General features: G+C 42.0%; 1 protein-coding gene across 2 annotated transcripts; it reads left to right on the forward strand.

Moving 5' to 3' along the window:
- Window positions 1-496: 496 nt before the first annotated feature.
- On the forward strand, window positions 497-25,327 carry ntaq1 (N-terminal glutamine amidase 1). Of its 2 annotated transcripts, XM_072261351.1 has the most exons (7): window positions 690-772; window positions 10,090-10,258; window positions 11,487-11,586; window positions 14,648-14,698; window positions 20,030-20,178; window positions 23,801-23,925; window positions 24,760-25,327. In XM_072261351.1, exons 2-7 carry the CDS (start codon window positions 10,221-10,223, stop codon window positions 24,867-24,869), a joined length of 573 nt encoding a protein of 190 aa, XP_072117452.1. In that variant the 5' UTR covers window positions 690-772; window positions 10,090-10,220; the 3' UTR covers window positions 24,870-25,327. The 2 variants fall into 2 exon arrangements, with proteins under 2 accessions (XP_072117442.1, XP_072117452.1); XM_072261341.1 differs by lacking the exon at window positions 10,090-10,258 and having other exon boundaries at window positions 497-772.
- The last annotated feature ends 280 nt before the right edge of the window (window positions 25,328-25,607 follow it).

Genomic DNA, 25,607 nt, shown 5'->3' on the forward strand with positions numbered 1-25,607 from the left:
CCGTCAGGAATGCCGCACTTAAAATTATCCACTTTGTCATCACTAAAATAAACACTGCAAACACTGGAAATGCCCAGCTGGCCAGGTAGCAACCACGAAGAGAAAACCAGAGCTAACTTTTCACATGCAGCAACCTGCTGTAAGAACTCAGCGGGTCTAGAAGCGCCTGTGCGAAACCCCGGCAATTTCTCCTGCCCCGACAGGTGCTGCTCGACCCCCAGAGACTTGTGTTTTGCTCCAGATTCCGGCATCTGCAGTCCTGTATCTCCTGAACTTTTCACATCTTCAGACCACCATAGTTGATACCTGTTACAATTATTCCCCAAAAGGTTTAAGTGCACCGTGCTTATGCAATGCAGAGGTATCAATAAAATGTAAAAAAAAAGTTCTAAAATCCAAGTCCCACCAGTGGTAGTCGAAGCACGAAACACAAAAAATCGTTGCAAGCAGGGTGGAGTGCGCGCGCAGCCGGTTACCATGCCGACGTCATCGGGTGGGCGGGGAAATGTCGATGTGCAGCCGCTTTCCCCCTCCATTGTCATTCGGGCTGCATTGCTGGCTCGACCCATGGTTCCGGCTGGAATCATTCTGGTTCCCGGTCTGAGTCACGGTGTAGGGGCTCCAAGCACAAAATAAATCAGAGTCGGTGTGAAGAGTTTCGTTTTCCCGGAGGTGCTATGAGTTTACCAAACCCCGCCGGGCTGGACCCAGGCGATACGTGCCAAATGTCAGCTATTTTAAAGGAGGATTGTGTGTACACCGGCTGTTACTGGTAAGGTGCAGGCCTGACCTGTGTGTGGATAAGTCAATAATTGTAGCTTTAACTTACACTCAGCCTGCTGTATCTTTAGGAGTATTAAATCCAGCACGGTAATTTAGAGTAAAAGAGCATGACAACAGGCTTTGCGACTCAACTCATTCATGCCAAAAAGAACTGAAACGGAATTGGAATGATATTATTGTCGCAGGTACCCGAGATATGGTGAAAATCTTTGTTTTGCAAACCATCCATATAGATCATTTCTGAACGTAAGTACATTGACGTAGTACAAGAGAAAAACACAATAGAATGTAGAATATGATGTTACAGAGAAAGTGCCAATCTAAACTGGTGTCATTTCACCATGTTTGCCTCATATCCCTCTAAACCTTTCCTATTGGTTTACCTATCCTAATGTCTTTAAATAATGTTAAAGTAACTCTCCCACTTTCTCAGGCAGTTCGTTCCATACATACTCCACCCTCTGTGTGGAAAAGCTGCCCCTTGGGTTCCTATAAAATCTTTTCCCTTTCACCTTAAACCTATGCCTTTAGTTCTTGAATCCCCAATCCTGGAGGAACGATTATGTGCATTCACCCTGCTTATAGTCCTCATTACTTTATACTCTGTGAGATCCCCCCACCCCACCCCACCATCGCTTATGTCCTGGAATGAAGTCATACAGCTCAGAAGCAAGCCTTTCAGCTCACCGCATCTGACCTTTTTGCCCAGTGATGTTAATCTCCTTTGCCTGTACTAAGACATAGCCTTCAGTGCTTTGCCTGTACAAGAACAGCTTGGTTAGAGTTCAGGAATGCAAGCCATTCGTACTGTGCCTGGGATATTGTCTGGTCCCATAGCCTCCACTGTTATCCAGTGCTCTCGGCCTTTTCTTATTATCATGCAAATGAATCATACTTGTTGAAGCAGCAAGCAATCTGGTGGATGAACTAGTGGGTTGAGCAGCTTCTGTAGGAAGAAAGAAATTGTTGATGTTTCAGGTCTAAACCCTGCAACAAGAATTCAACCAGCGGATAGTTTGTAGCTCCAGATTCCAGCATCTGCGATCCCTCGTGCCCGCAGGTTTGTTGAAGATTGGCTTCTGTGATGGTGAGGATCTCCAGAGGAAGCTGTGATGGATAATCCATTTAACATTTGAGCCTGGTGGTGAATGTTTCAGCCTTCTATTTAACACTCACATTCTGCACCCTTCCCTCAATAATGATGGAGACATTCCGGGAGCCTCTTCCACCTGTCATTAGCTGTTCAATTGTCCACCATCATTCACAACTAGTAGTAGCAGGACAGCAGAATTTGTAACTGATTGTCCTCACTGCTGTGTTGTGTAACTGCAAAACAAAACTAACTGAAAGAAAAGCACAGGGGTGCGAGCTGAGTTCTGTTTTACTTCTAGCGAGGTGTGCATTTCTGTCGTATGTGTGCTATTCACATACTTTTACATATAACCTGTAATGAATTATTTAAATGAACAAAGAATGTTTAATTTAAGCAATGTATTTACAATATTAAAATATTACTGATATATTAAATATACAGCACTCACCATTGCCTCATTCTCTACACAAGCAGTTCCTCATTCTCAGCAATTTGGGCCTCCCAACTCACTTCACCTTCCTCTCTGCCTTCCCCTTGCAAATATCACAGCCCATCTGCATGGTCACTGAGAGATCCAAGACCTGATGTAGGGTTTCAATACAAAACGTTGACAATTCGCTTTTCCTCACAGATTTGTGCGACCCGCTGAGTTCCTCCAGCTGATTATTTGTTGCATGATCACCCGCTGCCTTTTGCGATCTCACTGGTGACTTTACTGTCATCAACTCAAGTTGCATCTCTGACAACTGCTTTATTGAATATTTGTTCATGGGATGTCAATACTGCCGGCATTTCCAACATCACCCTGTTCTTTTTCCCTCCTCCACCTGGTCCAGCGGTCCAGCTGTCCATCACTACATGCCCCTCCACCCATTGTCCCTGTCTGCTCACTCCAACCTTCTAACTTATCAGATTCCATAATCTATTTCCCTTTGTTGCCTCCACCAATCACCTGTTGCTATTTCCATTTTCCCCTCCTCCTTTTGCTTATTACCTCTCCTCATCTGGATCCATCTTTTTTTAGCTTGCCAACTTTTTCTCCAAGATGGAGGGTCTCAACGCAAAATGTTCACTGTTCATTTCCTTCCATGGAAACTGCCTGTCTTTCCAGCAGATTTTATTTATTAGAATCAGAATCAGGTTTATTATCACCGGCATATGATGTGAAATTTGTTAACTTAACAGCAGCAGTTCAATGCAATACATAATCTATATAACCATATAACAATTACAGCATAGAAACAAGCCATCTCGGCCCTTCTAGTCCGTGCCGAACTCTTACTCTCACCTAGTCCCACTGACCTGCTCTCAGCCCATAACCCTCCATTCCTTTCCTGTCCATATAGCTGTCCAATTTAACTTTAAATGACAACATCGAACCTGCCCCAACCACTTCTGCTGGAAGCTCGTTCCACACAGCTACCACTCTCTGAGTAAAGAAGTTCCCCCTCATTTTACCCCTAAACTTTTGCCCTTTAAATCTCAACTCATGTCCTCTTGTTTGAATCTCCTCTTCTCTCAATGGAAAAAGCCTATTCACGTCAACTGTCTATCCCCCTCATTTTAAATACCTTTATCAAGTCCCCCCTCAACCTTCTACGCTCCAAAGAATAAAGACACAACTTGTTCAACCTTTCTCTGTAACTTAGGAGATGAAACCCAGGTAACATTCTAGTAAATCTTCTCTGTACTCTCTCAATCTTGTTGACATCTTTCCTATAATTCGGTGACCAGAACTGTACACAATACTCCAAATTTGGCCTCACCAATGACTTGTACAATTTCAACATTACATCCCAACTCCTATACTCAGTGCTCTGATTTATAAAGGCCAGCATACAAAAAGCTTTCTTCACCACCCTATCCACATGAGATTCCACCTTCAGGGAACTATGTACCCTTATTCCTAGGTCCCTCTGTTCTACTGCATTCTTCAATGCCCTACCATTTACCATGTATGTCCTATTTTGATTAGTCTTACCAAAATGTAGCACCTCACATTTATCAGCATTAAACTCCATCTGCCATTTTTCAGCCCACTCTTCCAACTGGCCTAAATCTCTCTGCAAGCTTTGAAAACCTACCTCATCATCCACAACACCACCTATCTTAGTATCATCTGCATATTTACTAATCCAATTTACCATCCCATCATCTAGATCATTAATGTATATTACAAACAACATTGGACCCAGTACAGATCCCTGAGCCACACCAGTAGTCACCGGCCTCCAATCTGACAAACAGTTACCCACCACTACTCTCTGGTGTCTCCCATCCAGCCACTGCTGAATCCATTATACTACTTCAATATTAATACCTAATGATTGAACCTTCCTAACTAACCTTCCATGTGGAACCTTGTCAAAGGCCTTACTGAAGTCCATCTAGACAACATCCACCGCTTTACCCTCGTCAACTTTCCTAGTAACCTCCTCAAAAAATTCAATAAGATTTGTCAAACATGACTTTCCACGCACAAATCCATGTTGATTATTCCTAATCAGACCCTGTCTATCCAGATAATTATAGATACCATCTCTAAGAATATTTTCCATCAATTTACCCACCACTGACGTCAAACTCACAGACCAATAATTGCTAGGTTTACTCTTAGCACCCTTTTTAAACAATGGAACCACATGAGCAATACGCCAATCCTCCGGCTCCATCAGCATTTCTAATGACATTTGAAATATCCCTGTCTGAGCCCCTGCTTATTTCCACACTAACTTCGCTCAAGGTCCTAGGGAATATCCTGTCAGGACCCGGAGACTTAACCACTTTTATATTCCTTAAAAGTGCCAGTACTTCCTTTTCTTTAATCATCGTAGTTTCCATAACTTCCCTATCTGTTTCCCTTACCTTACACAATTCAATATCCTTCTCCTTAGTGAATACCGAAGAAAAGAAATTGTTTAAAATCTCCCCCATCTCTTTTGGCTCCACACATAGCTGTCCACTCTGATTCTCCAAGGGACCAATTTTATCCCTCACTATCCTTTTGCTATTAATATAACTGTAGAAACCCTTTGGATTTATTTTCACCTTACTTGCCAAAGCAACCTCGTATCTTAGCTTTTCTAATTTCTTTCTTAAGATTCTGTTTACATTCTTGATATTCCTCGAGCACCTCATTAACTCAATGCTCCCTATATTTATTGTAGATATCTCTCTTTTTCCGAACCAGGTTTCCAATATCCCTTGAAAACCATGGCTCTCTCAAACTTTGAGGATGGTGTGCAGCGGTGTGCCTCTGGGATCTGTACTGGGTCCAATGTTGTTTGTCATATATATTAATGATCTGGATGATGGGGTGGTAAATTGGATTAGTAAGTATGCAGATGATACTAAGATAGGTGCGTTGTGGATGATGAAGTAGGTTTTCAAAGCTTGCAGAGAGATTTAGGACAGTTAGAAGAGTGGGCTGAAAGATAGCAGATGGAGTTTAATGCTGAAAAATGTGAGGTGCTACATTTTGGTAGAACTAATCAAAATAGGACATACATGGTAAATGGCAGGGCATTAAAGAATGCTTTAGAACAGAGGGATCTAGGAAGAATGGTGCATAGTTCCCTGAAGATGGAATCTCACATGGATAGGGTGGTGAAGAAAGCTTTTGGTTTGCTGGCCTTTATTAATCAGAGCATTGAGTATAGGAGTTGGGATGTAATGTTGAATTTGTATGAGGCATTAGTAAAGGCCAAATCTGGAGTGTTGTGTACAGTTCTGGTCACCGAATTATAGGAAAGATGTCAATAAAATTGAGAGAGTACAGAGGAGGTTTACTAAAATGTTGCCTGGGTTTCATCTCCTAAGTTACAGAGAAAGGTTGAACAAGTTAGGTCTTTATTCTTTGGAGTGCAGAAGGTTGAGGGGGGACTTGATAGAGGTGGTTAAAATTATGAGGGGGATTGATAGAGTTGACGTGGTTAGACTTTTTCCATTGAGAGTGGGGAAGATTCAAACAAGAGGACATGGGTTGAGAATTAGAGGATAAAAGCTTAGGGATAACATGAGGGGGAACTACTTTACTCAGAGAGTGGTAGCTGTGTGGAATGAGCTTCCAGCAGAAGTGGTTGAGGCAGGTTCTATGTTGTCGTGTAAAGTTAAACTGGATAGATATATGGACAGGAAAGGAATGGAGGGTTATGGGCTGAGTGCAGGTCGGTGGGACTAAGATAGGGTAAGAGTTCGGCACGGACTAGGAGGGCCGAGATGGCCTGTTTCCGTGCTGTAATTGTTATATGGTTATATGGTTATGGTTTTAACCTTTCCTTTCAACCTAAAAGGAACATAAAGATTCTGTACCCTCAAAATTTCACCTTTAAATGACCACCATTTCTTTATTACATCCTTCCCATAAAACAAATTGTCCCAATCCACTCCTTCTAAATCCTTTCGCGTCTCCTTAAAGTTAACCTTTTTTCAATCAAAAATCTCAACCCTGGGTCCAGACCTATCCTTCCCCATAATTATATTGAAACTAATGGCATTATGATCACTGGACCCAAAGTGCTCCCCAACACAAACCTCTGTCACCTGCCCTGTCTCATTCCCTAACAGGAGATCCAACGCTGCCCCTTCTCTAGTTGGCACCTCTATGTATTGCTGCAAAAAACTATCCTGCACACATTTTACAAACTCCAGACCATCCAGCCCTTTTACAGTATGGGCTTCCCCAGTCTATGTGTGGAAAATTAAAATCTCTCACAATCACAACCTTGTGCTTACTACAAATATCTGCTATCTCTTTACAAATTTGCTCCTCCAATTCTCGCTCCCCATTTGGTGGTCTATAATACACCCCCATAAGTGTTACTGTACCTTTCCCATTCCTCAATTCCACCAAATAGCCTCCCTAGACGAGCCCTCTAATCCATCTTGCCAGAGCACCGCTGTAATATTTTCTCTGACAAGCAATGCAACACCTCCCCGTCTTGCCCCTTCGATTCTATCACACCTGAAGCAACGAATATCCAGGATACCAATCACACCCCTCCTGCAACCATGTTTTACTAATAGCTACAACACCATATTTCCAGGTATCAATCCATGCTCTAAGCTCATCCACCTTTCTTACAATGCTCCTAGCATTAAAATAGATGCATTTAAGAAATTTTCCACCTTTTACTCTCTGTTTATCACTAACGGTGCAAGCAACTTTACTATCTCCTTTTTCTTCCTTCTCCCTTACATCTGTTCCTACACTCTGGTTCACCTCCCCCCCCCCGTATCTAGTTTAAATCCACTGGAGCCCCCTCCAGTTCAGATGTAAATCATCCCGCCGGAACGGGTCCCATCTTCCCTGGAAAACTGCCCAATTATCTATGTAGCCTCCCTGGCCAACCTCAGGGTCGCTCAGCTCGCTGTCGTCTAGGGAAACAGCCCTCGGCCCCGCCAAACTGGGTAAATAGTTTGTGTGGATGCTGTGTGATGTACCCCACCCCGCCCAAATAACAGACAATACACCAGATACGATTAAATGATTTACAGTTTATAGATATTACTGGAACTATATAATTAATAGAGAATAAAATATAAAAGGAAAATAAAAGGCACCACACTTATCAAAGTTCAATCTCTTCATGCACAAACAGTTGGAGCTCAGGACCCTTCTTCTTCACCCTGCGACCCCTGGGACCACCTCGACCGGCCGCCTGGGACCAACAACGGTGGTCGACCAGACACTCCACACGAGTCCGTCTCCTCGCCGAACGCCCTCCTCAGGGTCCAACCCCGCTAGCGGACATCACAGCATCTGGTCCATCCTCTGTCTCTCTCTCCCGCCTTCTGCCCCCAAAACCCCATGCATACAAATCTTCCAGATACACCAAAATCAAAACAACTATCCCAATTGGTTTGTAACATCTTCTTATCACCGGCTAACCCGAAACAAGCTGCTAGCGCAAAAACTTTCTTAGCGTTTTACATAACAAAGAAGCATTCCCAAGTATAACATAACAAAGAAGCCATTTTAATTAGCCTATGCAGTAACATAAGAGATGAAACCCCCTTACATCTATAAATCTGAAGCCCTCCCTCCTGCACCATGTCTTCAGCCATGCGTTGATCTGCGCTATCTTACTATTTCTAATCCCGCCTGCATGTGGCACTGGTAGCAATCCTGAGATTGCTATCCTGGACGTCCTGTCCTTTAAATTGGCACCTAACTCCCTAAACTTGCCTTTCAGGACCTCCTCACTCTTCCTATCTACGTCATTGGTCCCTACATGGACCACGACATCTGGCTTCTCACCTTCCCTCTTGAGAATACTGAGAACTTGATCCGCAATATCGCGGACCTTGGCACCAGGAGGCAACAGACCATCCGGGATTCTCGATCTCTTCCACAGAACCTCTTATCTGTTCCCCTAACTATCGAATCCCCTATCACCACTGCTCTCCTCTTTTCCCTCCTTCCCTTCTGAGCTGAGGGTCTAGCAGAGAGAGAAAAAAAATAAAATAAAACATAGTAAATAAACAAGTTAATCAATTACGTAACTTGAATAGATTTAAGAGAATGTGCAAAAACAGAATTACTGTATATGAAAAAAGTGAGGTAGTGTCCAAAGCTTCAATGTCAGAATTGGATGGCAGAGAGGAAGAAGTTGTGCCTGAATTGCTGAGTGTATGCCTTCAAGCTTCTGTATCTCCTACCTGATGGTAACAGTGAGAAAAGGGCATGCCCTGGGTGCTGGAGGTCCTTAATAATGGATGCTGCCTTTCTCAGACACTACTCCCTAAAGATGTCCTGGGTACTTTGTAGGCTAGTGCCCAAGATAGAGCTGACTAGATTTATAACCTTCTGCAGCTTCTTTCAGTCCTGTGCAGTAGCCCCTCCATACCAGACTGTGATGCAGCCTGTCAGAATGCTCTACAGGGTACAACTATAGAAGTTTTTGAGTGTATTTGTTGACATGCCAAATCTCTTCAAACTCCTAATAATGTATAGCTGCTGTCTTGCCTTCTTTATGACTACATCGATATGCTGGGACCTGGTTAGATCCTCAGAGGTCTTGACACAGAGGAGCTTGAAGCTGCTCACTCTTTCCACTTCTGGTCCCTCTATGAGGATTGGTATGTGTTCCTTCTTCTTACTCTTCCTGAAGTCCACAATCAGCTCTTTCGTCTTACTGACGTTGAGTGCTAGGTTGTTGCTGCGGCACCACTCCGCTAGTTGGCATATCTCACTCCTGTACGCCCTCTCGTCTCTATCTGAGATTCTACCAACAATGGTTGTATCATCAGCAAATTTATAGTTCGTATTTGTGCTATGCCTAGCCACACAGTCATGTGTATATAGAGAATAGAGCAGTGGGCTAAGCTCACATCCTTGTGGTGTACCAGTGTTGATTGTCAGTGAGGAGGATATGTTATCACCAATCCGCACAGACTGTGATCTTCCCATTAGGAAGTCGAGGATCCAATTGAAGACGGAGGTACAGAGGCTCAGGTTCTGCATCTTCTCAGTCAGAATTGTGGGAGTGATGGTATTAAATGCTGAGCTATAGTCGATGAACAGCATCCTGATGTCGGTGTTTGAAGTTGTCCAGGCGGTCTAAAGCCGTGTGGAGTTCACATTTCTTGGCTGCCTTTTCCTGTGCCATTCAGATTTGCTGGCACCATCGCATTCCTCAAAATAACACCATACCCCTCCATCCTATAACTTGTCCTGTTCTAGCCACATGGTTGCTATGGGCAAGTAGGTGCACCAGTGCTTCTATTTCCTCAGGAAGGTAAGGAAAGTCATTATGTCCCCAATTAACCTCAGCAACTTTTACAGATTTGCTAGAGTAAGCATCCTATCTGGATACATCACAGCTTGGTACGGTAACTCCTCTGCCCAAGACCGCAAAAAATTGCAGAGGGTGGTGAATGCAGCCCAGTCCATCTCGTTAACTTGCCTTCTCTCCAGTGACTGTCCACACTTCTTGCTGCTCAGGAAAGTAGTTCAACATATCTCTCCCACCCTGGGCATTCTTCTTCCCACTTCCGCTGGGCAGAAGATACAAAAGTTTGAAAACACCTACCAGAGCCTCAAGGACATCTATCCCACTGTAACAAGACTCTTCAAAGGACCTCTTATATGATAAAGCTGAACTCTCTATCTCTCATTTTACTCACTTCATACCTATAATGTGTGGTTAAGTGCTGCTCCAATGTCATGTGTAAATTTACTGATGACTCCACTGTTGATTAACAACTCAAAGGTGATGACAAATTGGCGATAGGAGGGAGATTGGAAATCTGCTTGAGTGATGCCAAAACAACAACCTCTCGCTCAACATCATTAAAACCAAAGAGCTAATAATCCACTCCGAGAGGAAGAAACCAGAGGTCCATGAGCCAGTCCTCGTTAGAAGATCACAGGTGGAGAGGGTCAGTAGCTTTAAGTTCCTTGGCATAAACATATTAGTAGATCTGTCTTGGGACCAGCACATGAATGTCATCACAAGGCATGAAAGCGCCTTTACTTTCTTGGATGTTTGTGTAGATTTGATGCATCACTAATACTTTGATTGATTTCTATAGATGCAGAGTAGAGAGTTTCCAAACTGGCTGCATCATGGTCTGGTATGAAAATACCAATGCCCAGGGACAGAAAAAGCTATAGAAAATGGTGGATGTCACTCTTGGTCTGTTTAAGGATAGTTTTTCATAACATTCTATTGTATTTCTTCTTTTCTGTCAATGCCTTTAAGAAAACGAATCTTGAGCTATCGTACCATACATGTGCTTTGATAATAAATTTGAACTTGCCTTGTCTTGTCCCTTGCATTTATTTGTTTGCCTGTTCTGCAGGTTCTCTGTTAACTGTAACAGTATTTTCTGAATTCTGTTATTGTTTTCCTTTAATACTTCCTCAATGTGCTTACATTCAGCTCCAATTTATTAGATACACCTGTACAGCTGCTCATTAATGTAATGATCTAATCAGCCAACTGTGTGGCAGCAACTCAATGCATAAAGCATGGAGGCATGGTCAAGAGCTTCAGTAATTGTTTGATCGAATATCAGAGAGGGGAACGTAATGTGGCCTAAGTGACTTTGACCATGGAAAGATTTTTGGTGCCAGATGGAGTGGCTGTCTTAGAAACTGATCATATCCTGGGACTTTCGTGCACAACAGTCTCTAGAGTTGATAGAGAACGGTGACAAGCATCTAGTGAGTGACTATTCTATGGGCAAAAATGCTTCATTATGCCAGAGGTCAGAGGAGAATGGCCAGACTGGTTAAAAATGACAGGCTGGCAGTTGTAACTCAAATACTACACACTACAACAGTGGTGTGCAGAAGAGCATAACTGAATGCACAACACATCAATGGGCTGCAGCAGCAGATCACCCTGAGTTCCACTCCTGTGGCCACTTTATTAGGTACACTCCTGTAACTAATAAAATGGCCACTGAGTGCACAGATGGAATGATCTGTCTAGATGGCATACAAACAAAAGCTTTTTTACATTTTATTGTTCATGTGACAATAATAAATCGATAACCAGTTGTCATCCCATCATCAGCCTCTCTTTTCTAATGACCTATTTCAATTTCAGACCTGTAAGGAAAAGCAATCAAGCATTTTAACCTATTGTTTGTGTCTTTACAGTGAAGAAAATGTATGGAAGCTGTGTGAAAATATAAAGAACAAAAGGCAGCATTCTTTGGAAGAATGGTATGCTATCTTCATTTCAAATGATCAAAAGATGGTAAGTGTCCATGGTCTGGAGATGACTAGGGCTGTTGGAAACAGAGTTTTGATGGTAAATTTCTCATATGATAATTACAGCATGCATTTTAAAACACCTAAAATAGGCCATCAACATCAGCTCCACAAAATCCTCCAAATTTACTAGAAGGATAAGTGAATCAATGTCAATGTTCTCACTTGAGGGTCTAATTATACTTGATCAGCTCTAATGCAAAGGCCACACCACTCACTGGTCTGGGAATGTGGGGACACTATGATGGGATTAATGTAGTGTTATTGTACATGTGTGGTTAATCGGGACTGTCTTGATGAACCAAAGGTCCATGCTGTACACAGGACTCCTGAAATTAATACCCTACCCAAGCTCTGTCATAAGAACAGATTTCCAAGAGAGAGATACAAAATGCCATTCCCTGCAGATTAGCAATCTGATGGAAGAACATTTTCATCTGGACCAAAGGAAATTCAAGGGTGTTCTCAAAGCTTTTCCAGGAAAAATGTAACATTCTCACCAACACATGAGAATGACCACTTAGAGTGGAAAAGGAACATCTGGGAATGAACTTCAAACCTTGCTTGTGTGACTGGGGCTTACAGGAAGAGTGATTGCTTGTCAAATGATCAGTCAGGTAATTCCTGCTGCACTGTGGAAGTCCATAGACATGGTGGCACAGATCCGTATTCGATCCTGACCTCCTTGGGTGCTGAATGTCCAAGGTTTGCACTTGCTCCCCATAACTACATGGATCCTTCCCAGGTAATTCCTACATCCCAGATGTTAAGGCATATAGCAAATATTAATTTAACCACAACCAGTCTTCAGACAGGAACATGGATTGTAGATTGAATTTAAAATGCAGCCCTGACCAATAGGTTTCCTGGAGCTGTAGACTGGAGTTGATTGGAAACCAGACAATGCTGATTAATATTCATTTTGGATGTCTACATTGTGGCTGTAAAGAAGGAGGTGTGTGAAAACTATACGTAATTCAAATGAAGCATTGTAGATACACTTTAGCTCTAGAATTGTCCTGCCTTTGATCTTTAGCATATAAAAATGTCATATAATATTAGGTTGGGATGCCTCTTCCTCCAAGAATGTTTCAATCTGATGCTTGCTGTTCATTTTTGTCGAAGAAGACACTTCTGTATCTACAAGCTTCAGTGTCTCTGTGTTGACTTTGTTCATGATACACCAGAGATATACTGGTAGGTGAATTGGCTACAGTAATTTGTCCTTAACCTAGCTTAGTGACGAAAGAATCAAAGAGAATTGATGTGCATGTGAGAGAGAGAACATGTTGCATGGTTTCACGAAATAAGGATACAGAGAATGGCACGGATAAGATTGTTCTTTTTGCATCTTGCTTCTACCTGATGGGCCTCATAGGCTTCCTTCTGTGCTGTGAGATATATTTAAGTTCCACATTGGCCTGATTAGTCGGCACAGAATCTATGAATCTGGAGTGAAAATAAATCATCTTTACTTTTGAGGGACTGACAAGGAAGACAAATTTTTCCATTTAGCCAATCTTTGTTAATTTTATTAAAAATAACCAACAGGTAAATATGAACATAAAGACCCATATTTCACTGGGTAACATGCAGATCCACTGGCCCTCTTTAAACTCGGCCAGTTCCAACGACAGCTTCTTCCCCACTGCCATCAGGTTGTTGAACTGATCTGAAAATCCTTAATGCTGCATCGAACTATTTTCCTTCTCTGTCGATCTCAATCTTGTCCAAGTGTCACTGTGTTCTATCTTGTTTGTTTTTCACACATGTTATGTATAATTTATGTTAGTTTAAATTTATTTTGACTTATGTTTATCCTTGTAATGTACCATGGTGTTGCAACATGCTAATTTTCATGACATTTATATCCTGCGCATGAATGCCTTTAACTGTAATGAACTTAAAAGTGTTAGCACACTTCAAGGTTCCTGTGCTGAAACAGAGGTCTTGATCTTGCTAGGTGTGCTCCCCCAGTGATATCCGGACTATGCTCTGCCACAGAATTTTACGTGGAGCAGGTATTTGCTTCATTGGTGGAATCTGCTCTCAGGCTTGACCTAGAGTCTGATGCATGAGCCCGTCACTTAATATTTCCTCAGAGAAGCCAGGGTGAAGGATTCTTTTTTTCTGCTTCATATTGTGACATCATTCCTGCCAGCCAGATAGATGGTGTTTGGGCATTTCCCACTGATGAAGCTGAGTGCTGCACTATTGTGTCTGAACTCAGAGAATTAACTTGCGTGTACGCATCCTCCAGTCACCATATTTTTTGGATAAATTACTCTTAGGAGATGGTGCTGTGGCTTCTGTTCTCTTCCCATTTAACCAGGCTATGTGTTCTAACTAAGTAGATCTGTGGTACAGAAAGTAGTGTGCTGTAAGTCGTACATCTTGCCAAACCTCCAACTCATTGGCAGGCTCAGTGTTGTTAATATATAGTCATTTTTAAAGCAACGAGTTGCTATGATCTGACAATGGTTTGTAAAGAGTGTGCTCTAGGAACTTTCTAAGGGATACCGAATAGGAAGAACTATTGGCAGGGCTGTTGGGGAAGAATAACTTGTTAAAGAGTTCTTTGCAATGCCTTATAGTCATGACATTCCAAATAGCCCCTATAATAAATTTTATTAGCTTGTATGCTGAGCGGTGAACAGGACAACAAAAATATTATTTGCCCACTATAAATAGTATGTTAGCAATATTAATAACAGATAATAGCCTAAGGATAGATGAAGAAACATGTCAGTATTAACATTCAGAATCTGAGCTCATAGGTGTTCAATTTGAGAGTGGCTGATTTAAAGTTGACAAGGGGCATTAATGTTCTGAATGGCTCACCCTCTCCTGGTAGGGTTTGGCACTGAGTTAGCAGAGGGGCTCCTGTGTTAACCAGTACTCTATTGGTTGCATTAAATGAATGGATCTCATCATATCACTTAATATCATTCAGTAATTAGAGTAAGTAAACAGGTCTATTAACTATTTAAGCACATTACAAAATAGTTTATAAATCTGATTTTTTTTTTCATTCCTGAACTGTAAAGGTGCCTATATGGAGGCAGAGATCTTGCCATGAAGATCAGCCTGTAATCTGGGTAAGTATTACTTTTATTTTTACAAAATTTATATTTGTATTGCCAATATCTTTTAAATCTCTCTTGCTTATTCAAGTGTCGGAATTGAGCAGGAAGCAGAAAGCTAAAATAAGTCCAAACAGAGAACTTCCTCTGTGTTATGCCGTAAATTGGTCCTCGCAAGTACATCTCCAATTGCCTTTCCGTATGACACATTCTGGATCCTAATAGCTTTCCATGTGAAAATATTGCCAACAGTGACAGCCTTAACCCAGCAACCAACCCAGAACTCTATGGGTCAGGCAGCATCTGTGGAGGGAAATGGATGGTCAAGGTTTCAGAACGAGACCCTTCAAGATCATCCCTATTATGTTCCTGCTCTGACGAGGGCAAATCCAACTTCCCCAGGCTCTCCACATTACTGAATTTTGTTATTCTTTATAGTTGAAGCTTTTTAAGACAGTTTCCTAGGTCTTGACCTCCCTCCTGAAATGTGTGTACTTGTATATCATTTACCAACTGAGGTTTCTTAAATATGTTTCTTGTGACTTCTCTCTAAACAATGTCCCATTGTTACATAGAAAGCCACATCCCACATATTTCCTTAACCATCTTATCATCTTGCCCTGGTTTATGCTACAGTTATTAGAAGTTTTGTAATAACTTCTAATACAATGCAAGTTTTTGCTGTACAGTATTGAACTACCTTGCTTGCTTTCTGTCTGAGGTAAGTCATAAGCTTCTGTCCTCAAGTTTCTAACCTTCTCAGTGAAGGCTTACAAACTGCTGCAGGGTCTGTTAAATATATTCATAAGGCACCAAGGAAGTTAAGACTATAACATTAGTTATTGGATAACTTTATCAACTATCACTCTGTGGTGAATAGTTGTTCCTTGACAAGAGTAATTGGGCAATTCATTTCTTGGAATTTCACTTCAGTATGGTCTGGAATCAGGAGAAAATAGGTACAGTTTTCAAAAGCTCATCAAATAATCCTCACTGCATCTTATCTGGGATACATTTGATTAAACAAATGTTTATTTTTTGCAACAGATTGTATTCTTGTTGAAGGTCCAAGTGAACTGAAAATGTGTCAGTTATTCAACCAGAGACATTTAATTCCTTAGTTCACACAATGAAAAAGACGATTACATTCCCTGGCATCCTTGCAGTCTAATTAGCTGCACAATTTTAAGTGGGAAGGCAAAGCTGTCTAACGATGTCTTTTATAAACCTATTGACTTTCACAGCCATCTTGACTACACTTCTCACCTTGTCACCTGTAAGAATGCCATTTCATTTTCTCAGTTCCTTCGTCTCTGCCACATCTGTTCCCAGGATGAAGCTTTCCTTTCCAGAACATGAGATGTTCTTCAAATAACGGGGTTTCCCTTCCTCCACCCATTGATGCTGCCCTCACCTGCATCTCCTCTATCTCACAGACATCTGTACTCACCCCATCTTCCTACTACCCTAACAGGGATAGTGTTCTTTGCCTACCTCCCCATGAGCCTCCACATCCAGCACGTCATTCTCTACAACTTGCGGCATCTTCAATGGAATCCTACCACCAACACAGTTTTATCACTCCTTCTCCCCCCCCCCACCCTCTCTGCTTTCTGCAGGTATTGCTCTCTCCATAACTCTATATTTGTTCTTCCACGCTAATCTCCCTCGTGACACTTTCCCTGCAAGCAGAAGAAATGCTAAACCTGTCAATTCACCCCCTCCCTTGCCTCTATTCGTGGCCCCAAAGAGTCTTTCCAAGTGAGGCAACACTTCAATTGCAAATCTGTTGAGGTCGTCAACTGTATCCGGTGGTCCCAATGCACGTTTTTCTTCTACGTTTGTGAAACCGCTTTGTCAAGCACCTGTGCTCCATCTGCAACAAGTAGAATTTCCTGGTGACCAATGATTTTAATTCCAATCTCACTCCCATAAGACTATAAGACCATAAGGCATAGGAGCTGAATTAGGCCATTTGGCCCATTGAGTCTGTTCTGCCACTTCATCATGGCTGATCCAATTTTCCTCTCAGCCCCAATCTCCTGCCCTCTCCCTGTATCACTTCATGCCCTAACCAATCAAGAACCTATCAACCTCTACCTTAAATATACATAAAATCTTGGCCTTCACAGCTATCTATGGCAACAAATTCCACAGATTCACCACTCTCTGGCTAAAGAAATTTGTCCTCATCCCTGTTCGCCCCTCTATTCTGAGGCTGTGTCCTATGGTCTTAGACACACCCATCGTAGGAAACCTCCTCTCCACGTCCACTCTATTGAGGCCTTTCACCATTCAATAGGTTTCAATGAGGTCACCCCTCATTCTTCTGAGTTCCGGTGAATACAGTCCCAGAGCCGTCAAATGCTCTTCATGTGACTAACCGTTCAAACCTGGAATTGTTTTCATGAACCTCCTTTGAACCCTCTCCAGTTTCAGCACATTCTAAAGTAAGGGGCTCAAAACTGCTCACAATATTCCAAGTGAGATCTCACCAGTGCTTTATAAAATCTCAACATTACATCCTTGCTTTTATATTCTAATCCTCTTTTTTTGAAATGTATGCTAACATTGCACTTGCCTTCCTCACCACAGATCAACCTGCAAATTAACCTTTAGGGAATCCTGCACAAGGACTCCTAAGTCCCTTTGGACCTCAGTATTTGGACCTCAGTTATTTGTATTTTCTCTCTATTTAGAAAATAGTCATCCCTTTCATTTCATCTGCCAAAGTGCATGATCATACACTTACTGACACTATTCTATCTGCCATTTCTTTGCCCATTACCCTAATCTGTCTAAGCTGTTCTGCAGCCTCTCTCCTTCCTCAAGACTTACCTGCTCCTCCACCTATCTTTGTGTCATCCACAAATTTTGCAACAAAGCCATCAATTCCATCATCCAAATAATTAACATATAATGTAAAAAGAATCACTAGTTACTGGCAGCCAACCAGAAAAGGCTCCCTTTATTCTCACTTTTTGCCTCCTGCTTGTCAGCCACTGCTCTTTTCATGCTAGGATCTTTCCTGTAATACTAAGAGCTCATCGCTTGTTAAGCAGCCTTGTGTGGCACCTCGTCAAAGGCCTTCTGAAGGCCTCCGATCGGACATGTTGGTTTGTGGCCTACTCTACAGCCCTTATTGAGGCCACTCTCAGGTTGAAGGAGCAACACCTGATATTCCATCTGGGTAGTCTCCAAACTGATAGCATAAACATCGATTTCTCCTTCTGGTAATTTTTTCTTCTTCCCTTTTCCCTCTTCTTCTGTTCCCCACTCTGGCTCCCCTCTTAACCTCTTCTTTTCTCCTTAATTGTCTATTACCTCCACATGATGCCCCTCCTTCCCTTTCTTTCATGGTCCACTCTCCTGTCCCATCAGATTTCTCCTTCTTGAGCCCTTGACCTTTTCCACCTAATATCTCCCAGTTTCTCACTTCATTCCCCTTCCACCACCCACATGGCTTGTGTTCTTTCCCCTCCCCCCACCTTCTCTTTCTGGATCCCTTGTCCTTCTCTTCCAATCCTGATGAAGGGTCTCAGCCCAAAACATCTTCTGTTTATTCCTTTATATAGATGCTGCCTAACCTGCTGAGTTCCTCCAGCATTTTGTATGTGCTGCTCCAGATACACTTTTTCAAGGCACAAATTAGTATAGAAACATCTACAATAATATGTATTTAGAGAGTCTATCAAATTACTTCTCAGAAGAGGAATGAGATATTAATTATTGTCAAGTTGAAGAAATAAACAATGGTCTGTGTGATCCTTTTTTATTCATTCATGCCATATGGTATTATTGGCTGATCAAGCACTTATTGGCCTCCCTGAACTGCCCCGAACTTCAGCAGCTTATTGGGCCAATTCAGAAGGCAGTTGGACTGAGTTATTCATGGATCAGACTGGGTAAGGACACCACATGCTTTTTGCTGAAGAATATCAGTCAACATAATGTACAGTACATTGTCCTCCAGGCTGTTTATTTACCATTCCAGATCTATTTATTTATTTGAATTAAAATACCCCAGCTGTCCCCAGCAGGAAGTTGAACTGGTGTCTGTAGGTGAATGGTCCAGGTCTTCGCTTCTTAGTCCTGCAGTGTGCCAACTTTGAATGTGTTCTGGGAGTCAGGAATGATGAGCAGTCTTAATTCTAAGATTTCAGGTTATTTTAGAGTACAAACAAATATACAAATATGAAGCAAACTAAATAAGGAGCTGAGAAACGATGCTAAGAGGTCTATGGATGTGAAGACAAAGGAACAGAGATGGCACCTCTGAAAAATCCACCACCTAGACAGAGTAGATGTAGAAAGGATGTTTCCCATGGTGGGGGAGTCTAGGACAAGAGGGTGCAGCCTCGGAATAGAGGGGCATCCATCTAAAACAGAGATGTGGAGAAACTTCTTTAACTAGAGAGTGGTGAGTTTGTGGAATTTGTTACCACAGGCAGCTGTGGAGGCCAGATCACTGGGTGCATTTAAGACAGAGCTTGATAGGTTCTTGGTTGGACACGGCATCAAAGGTTATGGGGAGAAGGCCAGGGAGTGGGGCCGAGGAGGGGAAAACAGGATCATCCATGATTGAATGGTGGAGCAGACTCGATGGGCCAAATGGGCTAATTCTGCTCATATGTCTTATAGTCTTTATAGGTGAGATAAGGGAAACTCTTGAAGGATAGACTAATTAATAGGCTACATAATTAAAACAGTTACATCATGTGAGTAATGTGCTAATACTTAGCCAATGAAAAATGAGAAGGGTGATAAGCCGTTAGTTTAACTGCTATACTGCTTTCTGCCAGTGAGTGGGGATGAACCACTACATACTGTGAAAAACACATGAGTGTTAAAAAGTACACATCTTATAAAGAGTATTAATAAAACAAAACTGTGGTTTCCAAGAAATGGGTCTGCAATAACTGGAGCAAAGAGGTAGGACTTGAGCAGAATCTTATTGTAGGAAAGGGAGGAGATAATAGAGGCTGGAGACTTTTAGCACTGGATGAAGTAGGAATAAGGGTTTGGAGGAATTAGAGTGCTGGACTAGGTGCCAAAATAGTTCAACAATCAATGGAGTGACAGGTGAAATGAATTTGGTTCTACTTAGGCACCAGATACCATCTAAAGGTGGTTTTTCTCTTTAATCATTTAGTAGCTCTTTGTACTCTTTGGCAGAATAGAGGCTGTACTTTCCAATAATAATTTACACAATAACTGTACAAAAACTCAAGGTATTTTGGGGAATTCACTGGCTAAGAACAAGTAAGCAAAAATTCTAACTGTATTAATGATGGCAATTACTTGGTACATTTCATTCAATCTTTACAATGGTGTATTTTAAATCAGGATTACCATGTCATCCTGCTCCACGATTGTGGAGGACAACACTGTGAGGTCTATGATTTGGATTCAACACTACCGTTTCCTTGTTCTTTTGATATTTATGTGAAAGAAGCCTTTCGATCTGAAGAGCTCATCAGACCAGTTTTTAGACGGTGAGCAATTTTTAAAAATTTATTGATTCTCAGGATTTGGGTATCACTGACCACCCCTACCCATCTAGTGGCCTCTCGTCTCCCTCTCAAGTCTCCCAGTATACTGAGTGGCTTCCTGAACTAACTCAGAGACCAAAGTAGAGATTCATGGAGGCCAGGCTGGAGATGGACAGTAATTTTCATACCATAGTCCAGGGGTCCCCAGCCTTTTTACACTGCAGACTGGTTTAATATTGACAATATTCTTGCGGACCGGCTGACCAGAGGTGGGGGGTGGGGGTAGATTCAAGTAGGATTAAACTCGCCTCAACATGTCTTTTACAGTTAGAGTTGCCAACTTTCTCACTCCCAAATAAGGGACAAAAGTAGCAGTCAAATCCCGGGACACTTTACCCCAGGAAAGACTACCGTGATCATGAAGCCTTGCACGGGCACCTGTGTGCACATGCGCGCACGTGCTGATTTTTTTTCCCCACAAATTGGTTTTGCCTTCATCTTCCCGACTATACTGTACATATAATATTTCTACTTTACATAGGCTGTGTATTTATCATATCATTCCTGCTTTTACTATATGTTGTTATTTATTTTTGGTCTTTTGTGTTATTTGGTATGATTTGGTAGGTTTTTTTGGGTCTGGGAATGCTCAAAAATTTTTCCCATATAAATTAATAGTAATTGCTTCTTCGCTTCACACCATTTTGGCACGAAAGGTTTCATGGGAACGCTCTACCTTAGCGGGGGAAATATGGGACAAACCAATTTAGCCCAGTATACGGGATGCCCCAGCAAATACGGGACAGTTGGCAACCCTATGTTCAAGTTCAACAGTGCGTGACAGGGAATGAGGAAAGGTGCAGCTGACTGATATCGTTTCCTCGCGGCCCGGCAGCACATGCTTTGCGGCCCGGTAGTTGGGGACCACTGCCATAGTCAACACTCTTGATAATGTGGCAACCCAGTGGTCTCATTGGCACCATTTTTGACACCAGCTCTTTATTTTCAATTTCTTTAATTAACAGGATTTTAATTTCCTAGGTGCCATGGCTGGATTTGAATGTGTTTCCAGATTCATGAACCAGGCCACTGGTTGCTACCATTGTGGATCATGTGCCCAAAAACCTCCAATAAAAGGAAACAGGCTGCTATCATTCGGTTGAATCTCAGCAGGCACCTTCCTGAGCTTTGAAAATTTGTCAGAAATTTTCCACTTTCTTGCTCCATCTCTACTAAAATGCTTTCTTTTTGTTCTTTCCAAGAAAGTGATTGTAGCTGAAATGCAGAAGTGCTATAGACCATTTTCTTACTATATTGTAGGCCATTTGGCCCATGAGATCCATGCCACTTCTCAGAGAAATCTTATTAATCCTTTCCCCCAGATTTTCATTGTAAAGCAGGTGCCCATTAACTGCTTCTGGCTCTTCTGCCATTCACCAGCACTGAGGGGTAAATTACAACAGACAACTGATTACATCAAATCGAAACCTGATCCTGAGAATGTACAGCATATAAGGATGCTGTATGTTTTGTGGCAGCAGTGCTACCTGCTGCATAACTGTACTTTCTCTCCACAACCAGATCCAAGGATCCCTGTACAGATCCTCTCCAGCCTATAAATACAGGCTTGGATACAGCCTGTACATACGAGCGAGCATTTGGGTGGATTTGATGCCTACTACAAGGCTGCAGGCAAGTTTTCTTGACACTAGCTGGAATTTTGCCGCATCAAACCCACGGAAAATACACAAGAAATTCTTCTAGTTAACATGTTGATGTCCATTTTGTGAATCCTATCCAGAGAAATGCACTCTGGACTAGCAGCAATGTCCTTTTTAAAGCTGTCAATAGTGTTTACAACCTCCTGTTTCAAAAAATATCATTATTAGCCTGAGGAAAGCTCTGACTAGCCTCAAATAGCCTCTGATAACCAAGTCCAGCTCCTGACTTTCAAGTGTAGCTTAGCTACTAATCCCAGTACAACTGTTTCTACTGACAGGAGAAGGGGCAAAGGCAGGTTTCTCGTGCCTTAAAACCAATCGCTTTGGTCAGATGAGGCTCATCAGCCGTGGTTGGCAGCTCATCTCAGAGAAGGAAAACTCTGATCTCAAACTTCCACTGCCTTGCGGCTATACCCATTCATGGGGAGGCTTCAGGAGTAAACCTTGGGGTAAAATTCAGAGCTGGAGTCCCTAAGGCAGTCCTACGTTGAGTTCTATGCTGATTGGCAACTCCTGTGACGTTGCTGGTACCAAAGAGTATCAGTCTTTGCCGTTCCTTTGGGTTCATCAGATACATGGAGAGGCTTGCTCTCCATATCGCAGTGCCCAGGTTTGCATATCTAGACAGCTAGGACGTAACATCCGTGGTTAACCCTGATTGGATACCTCATTCGCTCACTAAGCTCAGACTAACTTTGTTAACATCAGCTTTATTATTAACAACGGCAAAATAAGATTTAAGCAAGATTTAAAATGCTCCCCATGTGATACAACCCACCATAATAGCCTGCCATGTGGGAATTTGGTTCATGATTGGAGACCTAACGTGATTGTTTGATAGGAATTCTAACATGATACTGGCTCTCAACCACTCCAATAGGTCTGCAGTGAATCAATGCAAAAATAGCAGCTTGTTTCTTTTTATGCCGAGTTCCTTGGGGCTGTAATGTGGAAAGGAATGATAGGGCGATATGAAACAGAAACCACATTTTTGTAACATCGCATATAAAACATAGTATAGTACAGTACAGGAACAGGCAAATTCAGCCCACCATGTGGTGCTGAACTAATTGGGCAAATGACACCTAATCCTTTCTGCGTGCACCGGGTCCATATCCCTCCATTCTCTGTATTCATGTATGTATCTAAGAGCCTCTTAAGCACCTCTGTTGTATTTGCTTCCACCCCCACCTCTGTCAATGCATTCTTGGCACCCACCACTCCCTGCCCAACATACAGTGTCTCTTTTTAATTCTCTCCTTCTCACCTTAAATGCATGCCCTCTTGTAGTAAACATTTTCACCCTGGGAAAGAGATTATGGCTCTCTACATCATCTCTGCCTTTTATCATTTTATAAACCTCGATCAGGTCTGCGTTCAGTTTCCGCCACTCCAGAGAAAACAGCCCAAGTTTGACCAACCTTCCGTTATAACACGTACCTTCTAATCCAGACAGCATCCTGGTAAAATTCTGCACTTTTTCGACTCCTCCACCTCCTTCCTCTGATGGGCCGACCAGAAATGAATCCTCCAGATGTAGACTAACCAGAGTTTTATAAAGCTGCAACACAACTTCCTGACTTTTGAACTCAGAGCCTAGACAAATAAAGGCAGGCATGTATTATGCCTTCCTTACAACCCTATTGACTTGTATGGCCTTTCAGGGAGCTCTGCATATCAAGACTGATGAGGGTCTTGCAATTAACAGTGTACTGTTTCTTTACATCTAATCTCCCAAATACAACACTTTACATTTAGCCAGGTTAAATTCCACCTATTTCTATGCCCATATTGATTGTTTTCTTTTGGCAATCTTCTACACTATCCACAGAGCCACCAATCTTTGTGTCATCTGCAAACTTACTAACCCACCCGTTACATACTGTCCTGTGATTTTTGTGCAGGAAAATGAGAGTAATCAGAGCAGATCTGTACCTAAAGACATTTGCTTCAGATCGATCACATATGAAAGATGCTCACGGAATGTGGCGCATGGCTCCTCCACCATATCCATGTATTCAGACTGCGGGTATGTGTAATAAAACTTGTTAGTGTTCCTAAGTCACTCTATTCCAAAAGCAGTTAATGTACCCTTTCTAACATAACTGACGCCTGGAATGTACTGGTGAAATTAAGGTCTTGAGCTGTATAGCTGTGTGTAACGTGGCCCTTGTTTGTTTATTCTGAGAATTTATGATGGCTGGAAAGGCTTGTGTTTATTGAGGAGGCGGTGGTGAGATGCCACTTTAAACCACTGAAGTCCTGGTAGTAAAGATGCTCCCACAGTCCTGCTGGTGAGGGAGTTCCAGGACCTGGACTCAGGCACTGATGAAGGAGCAATAATATTTTTCCAACTTGAGATTGTAGTGTGAACCAGAGAGGTACAGCACTTACAAAAGGTGTTCCCTGCACTTTGTTCTTCTAGGCAAAAGACACTGCAGACTCAGGAAGTGCTTTTGAGGAAGCCTAGATGAACTGTTGCATAGCATCAAGTGATTAAGGCAGGGGTTCCCAACCTGGGATCCACTGACCCCTGGGTTAATGGTAGGGGCCCATGGCATAAAAAATGGTTGGGAATCCCTATTTTAAGGTGATGATGCAGTGAGAGTCAACTTTGTCCTGAAAATTATTGAGATTCTTGAAGTAGCTTTCTAAGTGGTTGTTGCTTGTCCACAAGACATGGTATCTGATGTGTTTGCAAGGCTAAACAAATTAAGTCACACTTTGATGCTTATCTTAGATGAAACTGTGAAGGATATTGCTGGAGTAAATGAGGTAAAACTGCTTCTGTTAATGAGAGAATTGATAATAAGCATTGTTTCCTTTGCTCTACTAACCTGTTGTGATTTTGATTGAAATCTAGAGGCAAAAATGAACTTGGATGACTTCATCAGTATGAATCTTGCTGTCGGATGGGGCGATGTTTATACCTTCACAGAATTTGTCCAACAGTTTGGAAGTACAAAGCAATGATATTTGGAATAACAAAAAAAAATCAGTAGTTCCAGTCTTAGCCCTTGGTCTGCAAGATTTGAAGGAAATGTAATAAGAGAGCTTTAATTAATTGGCAGGAAGTATTTTGGGTACTGAACAAAAATAGGCATTTAAAAAAATGTCTGAGGCGGTAGGAATACAGCAGTTTATAAAAATCTAATTCAAGCGATAGCCATTGGAAATGTGATTTGCAAAGAGGCCCTCAAATTGTAAATATTCCTGAGTGAACTCTAAGCATTATATGAAGACGTGGTGATAAACTGGTTCCTACATTCATTTACTATACCTTTGCACATTGAACCGAGTACTGACTGTTCCTTAGTGCAATGGTATCACAAGGAAAGGACCAATTCTATCTGTTCTGTGTGGAAACCTCAAGTCTTGTTATTGCACAGTGTAAAATAACTCAATAAAATGTCACCTTTTAACACTTGAAATTGTCTTTTTGTCTTGTATGTCATGTTCAGATAGTCACGCGAATGTGATTTTGCATTGTGTTATAACTGATATGGCATAGTTATTTAAACTCAAGGGGTTTGAGAATGTTATTAGCCTGCATGATAACTCTCAGTGATTGTGTTATTTTGTTATGCCAATAGGCAATTGATTAATCATCAATATTTGGTGATTCTCGAACTGGAGTTGCCCATGCTGTATATTGGAAATCAATGCAAAGTTCCCTAACGCTAGGGAAATACAGTGGATTGTTGTTAAGTG

This window comes from Mobula birostris, chromosome 1, assembly GCF_030028105.1.
Source record: "Mobula birostris isolate sMobBir1 chromosome 1, sMobBir1.hap1, whole genome shotgun sequence".
Classification (NCBI taxonomy): domain Eukaryota; kingdom Metazoa; phylum Chordata; class Chondrichthyes; order Myliobatiformes; family Myliobatidae; genus Mobula; species Mobula birostris.